The sequence below is a fragment of the Salarias fasciatus genome, chromosome 9 (assembly GCF_902148845.1).
Source record: "Salarias fasciatus chromosome 9, fSalaFa1.1, whole genome shotgun sequence".
In the NCBI taxonomy this organism is placed as follows: domain Eukaryota; kingdom Metazoa; phylum Chordata; class Actinopteri; order Blenniiformes; family Blenniidae; genus Salarias; species Salarias fasciatus.
In genome coordinates, this window is record NC_043753.1 from 9,613,482 (window position 1) to 9,622,908 (window position 9,427).

Below are 9,427 nucleotides of genomic sequence, written 5' to 3' on the forward strand. Positions count from 1 at the left end.
TTGTTTTTTTTGTTCCACTGCTTTCTGGAGGTGTTTATCCATGCAGCAGATGTTTCAGAGGCAGATATGTTCCCAACCCGGGTACATTAACCTAAAACTCTATACGCTCGCATAACACCAAAGGCTAATTGAGGAAACGTTTTCTGCACACCGACCTCTTTTCAGAGTGTAATTAAACTCCTGTTCTTTGCCTCATTTGTGAAGGTAGAGAACGCTGTTTGTTCCCTTCAGCCAAGTTGCCCTTTTGATTTCGTAGCAAATGTGTTGTGTTGAAATATGAATGGAATATAAAAAAAGGTAATGATGACAGAGTGCAGAGTTGTCCATCACACCTGCCAGATGAAAAACAGGAAAACAACCTTGAAACACAGTAATGGTGTTATCCATAGTGATACAAATATATTGAAGTTCAGAGGAATGAGGCTGATGCCAAATTACCCAACATACTTATTTATTTATTGATTCTTTTGTATATATCTTCACAAATAGATTATATCTTTATATGATTTGATATACTGATATATTGAGGCTGGTGCCAAATTACAAGCGTCTCTACATCAGCTTATGTATTGTAATTTTTTATTAATCCATTGTGTTTAACAATGCATGTGACAATGAGGCTGATACAGAATTACAAATACATATAAGAAAAAAATAAAATAAGTTCATTTGACCTGCAGACATCCCAAAAATGAACTGTTTCATTAAAAAAAAAAAAAAAGAAATCTGAACATCTGCATGCGTGTTACCTTCGCAGGTACTCCATCGACCGACACACCGACATGGACCGGATCTTCAGCATCCACGCGTGGAACGGCTCGGTGTTCATCCAGCGGGACCTGGACCGGGAAGAGAAGGCCTGGCACAACATCACCGTCGTCGCCATCGAGTCGAGTGAGTGCGGCGGCGGGACGGAGCGCCGACGGCCCCGTCCACGTCTCATCTTCTTCTGTCTCATGAATCGGATTATCTGCCGTCTGTAATCCGTGAATGTCCAGCTGGTAGCTTCTCCGACTCTTAAGAATCACTTAAACGCATAACAAAAGAGGCCTCACTCACTTTTTTACCTCCAAAATGACAGAGGTTTATTTTTTAGCTTAATTCACAAAGAACAATCCTCCATGATCTCATGAGGGATTTATTCGTAGTTTTAAGTGCCTCACAAACTACACAATCTCTTCGCAGGAGGCATCGTGTCACAGACCAACACCCATGCTGTTTTTTCTCTTTTCATTTCCGCTCACGTTTCACCTGCACGTGCACGATCGACCAGTCTGAGCCGCCGCGGTTCGCTCGGTAACGCCAGCGAACGCGGCACATATGCGCTTTGCTACCCAGAGGAAAAAATAATTAGCGGTGTAAATTCTCCGTGTCCACCTCTTGTGTCTCCTAGACAACCCGCGACAGTTCAGCAAGGTGCCCGTGTACATCAGAGTGCTGGACGTCAACGACAACGCTCCGACGTTTGCCACCAATTACGAGACGTTTGTCTGCGAGAACGCCAAGGCTAATCAGGTTGGTTATTACCAAACACAAAGCCGTCGTCATGGTTTCATCTCCACTTCCCCCGGTGCAGCTTGTAATTAGGAAGGAGACTTTGGAAGCCTCTCAGGTGTGCTTTCAGCTACGTGAGGGCAGAAGCTGCTTTCTGGAGGTTCACATTTCACTTTTTAAGTTGGTGAAACTTGAAATGGCAGCTTTTATTTCTGCTGTGAAGAGGTTAGAAAAGGAAAAGCCGCATTAAACACGGTTTGCTTTCAATACCGCCGCAGCTGGCGTCTTCTTCCCGGCTGTAAGCCTGCCTGCCGCTTGTCTCTAGTTGAAAACGCTAAACGCTGCGACACGCCGCACACAAATGCAGACACGAGTCTCTGGGTTTCGCTGTGACTTGCAGAATCAGCCGCAGGTTTTGTCTCCACACTCAGATCAGAGGCAAATACAGCCGTTCTGGGCTCAGCGGGGCTCAGAGAAACGAGTGACGAGGCCCCGAGCTGGGACTGGAGGGCAGACTCTATTATCACCGTGTTGCCTTCAAGAAACTGGACCTGATACATCCAAACAAAAAATGGTGAAACAGGAAACAGCAGTTTCAAAATGTGCTAAAGTCGAAAAATTATGTAACTCAAACAGGGCGTAATTATTAATTTCAACCAGGCTGGTTAACAGTAAGGCTCATATAAATCTGTAAAACTGCACATACACTTTCACAAAGAGTCCATAAACTTTACTTCTGTCAACTGCGTGCACCTTAAAACTGCTTTTAAGAAAGGCGCTTTCATCCACGCCGAAGACCGAGTCTGGGATGTAAAAACGTCACTTCGACGTCTCGCCAGTCGTCGCAGTTCTTGTATCTTTGCACCTGTTTATTACTGAACGAGCTCTCGAGGTATTTTCTGGCTTGTTAACTCTTTGCCTTTTAACAACTCCCCCAAGAATCAAACCATCCCTTCAAACTGAATTAACTGTGAGGTTATTCATCACAGCGGCTGGTGTTAACATTAAGAAGCAGTTACCAAACCCTAATGAGGTTGTGCTGCTGGTATCTAATTAGATGATTTACAGCTCCGCAGATGATGTATATCACCAGAAAATAGAATGGAATCGCTTTGATAGCGCTGGCTGTATTAAAGCTTTGTGTTGTAAATTAGGGGCCTTGTCTTTTGTTTCCTTTTTTTTTTTTTAAACCATCATTGTATTTAATTTGTGTGTTCAACAAAGCGCTTGAAGTCAAAATACAGACATACACACACACACACGAAAAGAAATGGAATATCTATCTATTACAAGCACCAAAATATATGTACTTCATTTTACATGATTATATATTATATTGTTTCACACACTACAAATTTATGGTATGTATAACAATATAATGTATATGAGAATGAGTCTGGTGCCAAATTACAGGCATGATCACTCACACACACAGAAATAATACAGAAATAGTTCTAATATATGTTCTCATCAATTTCATCAACATGTGTGGACAATTAAGAAGCTGGTGCAAAATTACAAACACAAAAACAGTGCCTTTGAATTTACCTTTAATGGCCTTGATGTCAGTTTTTTTTTTTTTTTTTTTTTTGTCATTCTTTCTGACGTTTAGTAGTAAAATCTTTTCACTTTGATCTTTATTGAGCTTGCACCTGCTCCAGTAGTGTCAAATTTCACATATCTGCCTCGGTGTACAGATTCAGTGTAAACTGCAGCAGATGCTTTCCTGAAGTTAGAAGACAGTTAAAAAGTTTTGCCAGACTGCAAAAGAAATTCAGACTTTCTTGAAATCTCTTCTTGCTGCAATAAACTTTTGTGGTGTGAATCTACAGACTTTTCCTGGTAGTGTTAAAATGAATAACTGGTGTGTGTGTGTGTGTGTGTGTGTGTGCGCGTGTGTGTGTGGTTGCAGAGGATCCAAACGGTGAGCGCCACGGACCCCGACGAGCCGCCCGGAGGACACAGCTTCTTCTTCAGCCTCGCCCAGGAGGCTGCTGGGAAGGCCAACTTCTCCGTGCGTGACAACAAAGGTGAGGCCTCAGAGATCCGGCGCCCGCCGGCGGCGCTCTAGCGTCCCGCGGCGCTCCGTCACGCGGCTCTCTCCGCTGCTGTGTGCAGACAACACGGCGTGGATCGTGACGCGGAGGAACAGCTACAACAGCCTGCAGAAGAGCGTGTACCACGTGCCCGTGGTCATCTCCGACGGCGAGCTCCCCGTGCAGAGCAGCACCAACACGCTCACCATCCGTGTGTGCACCTGCGACCGCGAGGGCAACATGAAGCTGTGCAACGCCGAGGCGCTGACGGCAAGGGCGGGGCTCAGCACTGGCGCCCTGGTGGCCATCTTGCTTTGCGTCATCATCCTGCTGAGTGAGTGCGGCGTTTGTTTTTCTTCTTCTTCTTCTTCTTCTTCTCTCCACCACAGAGACTCAACCGGGAATCCGATTTTACGCTCAGAAGCTTCTCGCAGGTGTTAAAGAGACAGTTTTGTGTTTCACTCCTTAATTTGATTCAGGGCTTCCTGTAGGCGGATTATTCTGCCGGTGACCATAGCTGTCATCTTAATTTGATTTGAGCAGCAAAGATCTGCAGCATCTCGGCTGGCTGAGCGGGGATCCTGGCTTCACCGTAACCCACATCTCCGCTTCAGGATAGAGAGATTTTAACATCAAAGTGCCGCCCAGTGCAGCAGGATTAGATCCGGTAACACCTTTTACTCCCCGGCGCCGGCTGCACCCACCAGGGCCCAGATTCCACCGATTCCCTCCACCCGTGGGGACGCATAAATGTTATTCGCACATATTGTCCCTGCTTCCCTGCGTTTTCGGTCACAGACGCTAAGCTGCTGCGGAAATGAAGGAATTATGGACATTCCTGCATCCTCGTGGTCCTTTGGAAGACTCAGTGTGTTTCTGAAAAAAATTTGTTTAAAAAAAAAAGAAGAAAAAAGAAAGAATTCTCTATATTCTTGAAACTTTTCGTAATTTGCTTGGTGGAGTGGAGAACCAGGCTGGGGCCACTTGTGGGCCCGTTTTGGCAAACGGGCCTTTTTTTCATGATTTCACAATCATCGAAACCCTGCAGTTTGGTTCAAGGCACTGCCTTCATGTTTGGAACATTCACTAATCAAAACCTGCTCCTTCCAAAAGTCTGACTGTTTTTATTCTTAGACTTTGTCGTATTTGGAGAAACAAGCACTTGAAATACATTTGATTTCACAAAACATTTCAGTTCAAAGGTCTTTATTCAGTTAAATATCGAGCCATAATGGGGCAAATTTGCAACCATGGGACACCTTTTGCAAAAGTTTTATGGTGAAGAATAACCCAAGAAAATTTCAGCCTTGATTACTTCATTCAGTAAAATTTGCTCCATTCTTTCGGACAAATCAGGACCTCGTTTTAAAGCTGAGGCAGTTTGATACGGGGTTGTTTGATACGTTGACAGTTTGTGAAGCATGAAGCAGATTAGAGAAACTTTGCAGACTTCTACAGTAAGATGAACTAAATGTGCAAATACCATTTCTGCATCCTCGTGGATCCAGCACAGAAGAAAGGAGTCACGTTGAGACCTTTATGAGCATTTACTAAAGGTCTTAAAAGCCGCACCTACACTACCGGGAAGGTCAAATTAATTTGTGCCAGAAAGGACTTTTGTTCCGATTTGAAGTCGACACAGTATGTCTTTAATTGCATTCAGATGAAAAAACACAAAAAAAACCTCATGGACATTAAAACATTTTCTCATTGAAATCTGCTCATTCCAATGGTTTGACTGTTTTCTTTATGGGAGACTTTACCTTGTATGGGAATTATGTACCTCAGATACATTTTGCACTTGAGTTTTGTTGCCTCACGTCTCACTTTGCTTCAACTTGAAATTGTTGGTCTGAAAAGCTTATAGGGAAAGTCTTTATCGTTAAATAGCGAGCCATAATTTGGCAATTTGGTCAACCATGGGGCACCAATTGTAGAAATTACAGGCACCTTATCGTGCCTTCAGACTTCTGTATTCTTTTCTAATATACATCAGAGGTACTCCGACGGGGTTCTACCGTCTTTCTCAGAAATGTCGTTGGGTGGCGGTCGATCACGTGTCCTCCAGTCGGCTGGTTTAAAAGGACTCTCGTCGTCCTCCGCCACCGAACAACGTTTCTGAACTGAAGCGAGTCCTCGGGCTACGCTGGTGTGAAAGAACCCTGAGGCACGCTGACTTTATTCATGTGGAGTAAGAAGCAACAAAAAAAGAAAGACTGTTTAGAGAACAAGTTACAATGCATGAGAACCACCGGCTCCTAGATTACTTTGACTGAGGTGATAATTTGGGAAATTATGTGCCTTTATGTTGCATCTATTGTGGAAATGTTTCATGAAAATTTGCAGACATTTAGTTGTATAATATGTCTTACTTTGAAAACCTGAACAAACGTGAACTTCAAGAAGAGCCAAGCTTCAAACTTTGATCGTTGTTTCGTTTTTGACAGCAGGTAAAATGCTAAGCAGATCGTCTTGAAATGTGCAGTGGCCCAGATGTTCCTCTGATTTCTGAGGAAGGATGTATTATTTTTCCCATTTATATTTGCTCTGAGAACATTATTTTATTTTTTCAGTGGTAGTTATGCCAGGATCGGATTTTTCCAGCTGGATAATCTGACTAACCCAGAGAGGGAGGTGAGCGTTTGACTCGACACTCAGGCGTCTCGGCAGCCGTTCAGAGGTCGTGTTTCTCCGGCTTCGGGCTCTTAAGCCGGGCTTCCTTCATGTTCTTAAGCTGCAGTGGCCCCGAGGAGGCAGAGATACATAATGCATCCTTGTGGCAGCAGAGCCTGTTCTACAAAGTCAGACAAAGTCCCTGAACATCAGTGAACACTCATGCAACATCGACAATTCCCGACGGACCCTGGCTGGCCTTCAGAACGAGGAGAGTCAACAGCAGGCGAGGTGGTTTAAACTCCTGTTTGTTCTCTTGGTGTTCCCGTAGTGATCGTGGTGCTGTTCGCCGCCCTGAGGAGGCAGAGGAAGAAGGAGCCTCTGATCATCTCCAAGGAGGACGTCAGGGACAACGTGGTCAGCTACAACGACGAGGGCGGCGGCGAGGAGGACACGCAGGCGTTCGACATCGGAACGCTGCGCAACCCGGAGGCCATCGAGGAGAGCAAGCAGCGGCGAGACATCGTCCCCGAGACCTTCTACCCGCCCGTGCGGCGGCCCCCTCCGGCGCCGGCACGGGACAATAACGGGGACGTGCGGGACTTCATCAACCAGCGGCTGCAGGACAACGACAGCGACCCCACGGCGCCGCCGTACGACTCCCTGGCCACCTACGCCTACGAGGGCAGCGGCTCGGTGGCCGAGTCGCTCAGCTCGCTGGAGTCGGCCACCACCGAGGGCGACCAGGACTACAACTACCTGAGCGAGTGGGGGCCGCGCTTTAAGAAACTGGCTGACATGTACGGCGGCGACGACAGCGACAGGGATTCCTAACGGGAGGGAGCGGAGAAAGGAGGAGGGGGGGAGGGGGAGAGAGAAGATGGGTGAGACTTTTTGGGGAAGGAGAGACAACACGAGCGCCGTTCGTCCAAGTGCCGCCTTCGATCACAGCTGTCCCTCTGGTGACCACACGTAGGCTTTGTGCGTCCAGTCAGTGTTAGTTGCGTTTTGGCGAGGGCACAGTTCAAAACTTTGAGTCGAGACTCTTTTTTTTTTTTGGTTTGTTTTAAAGTGTGTGTATACGGGGGTGTACATGAGGCCCAGATATATCTATCCCCATACTTTTCTTTGTTTTCTTTACTTTTTCTCCAAAGCTGCCTGTGATGGACATGTGGAACGAGCAGTTTTGTAAACCAACAGAAATATGCCTATGTATTTTTCAGTGTTTCTGGGACTTTAAAAAAATAGAAAAAAAAAAAAAGAAAAACATGCTGCATATTGTGAGTTCTATCTTAGCTTGTGTATGTACGGTACTACGATACAATACGCTGTACAGTCGTTGGGTTTTTCTAGGAGTTTCTATCTTCCCCGCCTCTTTCAGCTCCCGTTGCCTCAAAGGAAACACTCAAGCAGAGTCGAGTCTGAGCCTGCGGGAAGTCAAAGAAACTCGTTTTTGAGGGTGGTCGCATTCGACTGGGGTTCCCAACGTGTGGTCCGGGAACCTCTGTAGGAACTCCAAGCTTTGCCGTCCAAACTAGATGTCCACATGTTCAAGAAAACCAGACCAGAGTGTGAAGAATAGCTAGGAAACGTTTCATTTTCAAGGCCGTCGCTTCTTTCGTAGGTTCTTGAGTGTCAACAAGTGTTTGGCTTCACTGTCATGTTTTGGCAAAGTGTGTTATTGAATTCAGAGAAACCACTGTTAGAACCAGCCATCCAGGGCGGTGGTGTCAGGTCTCCACCGTAACGTTTTGGCTCATCAGAAACTTTAAAGGAGAGTCAGAGCCTTTCGTCCAGGCGATCCCGCTGAACGGTGCTCTGGCGAAGCCTTCTGGGACAGTGGGGGCGTAAATATCAGGGTCCATGATTTGAAGGATTTGTCAAAACACCTGTAAAGTCTGTAAATGAGAGTGGATGAGTCCGCCAGTGTTCGTCTTCTGCGGAGAACAGAAAGGGTTGGGAACCACCGACATACGACACTGAAGTGAAGAAGCGAAGAGGAGAGTATTGACGGTGGGATCTGCAGCTCAAATTCACAACAGAAACGACCCAGAAACCTCCCCACCCTGTCGCTTTCATCGCTTCGTGAAATACCAAATATTTCCTTTAGGAGCTGAATGTCCAGGTGCAGTGTTACTTCCTTAGCAGCCAGCGGGCTAACGGGCTCCACCGGGGAAAGTACTGGTTCTTGTTGGACAAACGCGCTCACGTCAGATTACGTAGAATTCTGGGAAAGATCCAACGAACTCAACAACAAACGAAAGCTTCAACTTATCATGGGGAGTTAGCACTAAAATACATTTCATTGTTTTCAGGGGTCGAAGGTCAAATGGAAACCTCCAGTCGGAGTCTGACGATGTCGAAATTTTCTTCAAAGATTTTTCTACCGAAACTTTTATGCAAACAAAGCAAATCTGCAAAACGAATCAAAAGAGTTGCCTTGAATTACGAAAACAACTAAACCTTCAAGAGAAATGTGCAGCAAGGTCACATGAAGGGCAAGAAATACACGGAGGAAAGTTAAAAAACTGTTCATTTGTATTTTAAGATTGAAGTTCTAGAGAAAAATACAGTTGATTGACAATATTGTCAATATTTCACTTTTAATACTGATATTTCAAACTTTAAACTTCATTCTGCATATTTGTTTATTCTTTCTTTTTTCAGTCAAATCTCAAAATTCAGACTCATTTAAACACTTGGCTTCATTGACTTAAGTGAAATAATAATCTGGTTTCATTTGAACTCATATTTTAATTGTATGTGAATGTTTAAAGTTCTTTCATGGCATTACAGTATTATTCCTGGTTTGATTTGTCTCTCGAAACTATGAAAAAGTACATATAGAATTTAATTTTTTTGTCATTTAGATTTAAATTTGGAAACTTTTTTGGCTTTAATCAACATCTCTGCACTATTCTCTTTAAAATTCTTTTTTACCTTTACATTAGTTTTTTTATTGCATTTTCTTTCACATACTGTATTTGCTCATAAGTTTATCGAAAACAGTTTCCAACTTATATTCTTTTTTTTTATTATTGCCAATTTATTTCCTGCAATTTACTTTTTTTTTTTTTTTTTTTACTATTGTAGCATTTTCTCAATATCTTTGCTTCTTACTTAAGATTTTTATTGTCAATATTTCACCTTATTTTTAATATTTTGACTTTGAAAGCTTGACTTTTGATGTCATTTTTTTTTATTTGGTTCATTCTCAATATTTAGAATATTTTCTTTTACCTTGAATTTCAGCAATTTGAACCGCAACATTGAAGTTAAATTAA

General features: G+C 44.0%; 1 protein-coding gene across 3 annotated transcripts in view; it reads left to right on the top strand.

The window, feature by feature from the left end:
• Positions 1-7,033, top strand: part of LOC115394204 (cadherin-6-like) — a 71,843-nt gene extending 64,810 nt beyond the window's left edge. For all 3 annotated transcript variants that reach the window (XM_030099420.1, XM_030099419.1, XM_030099421.1), the window contains exons 8-12: positions 758-894; positions 1,394-1,515; positions 3,407-3,524; positions 3,613-3,864; positions 6,475-7,033. In XM_030099420.1, the coding sequence (XP_029955280.1) occupies positions 758-894; positions 1,394-1,515; positions 3,407-3,524; positions 3,613-3,864; positions 6,475-6,977 (1,132 nt within the window). In that variant the 3' untranslated portion in view covers positions 6,978-7,033. The remainder of the gene's footprint in view (positions 1-757; positions 895-1,393; positions 1,516-3,406; positions 3,525-3,612; positions 3,865-6,474) is intronic.
• The last annotated feature ends 2,394 nt before the right edge of the window (positions 7,034-9,427 follow it).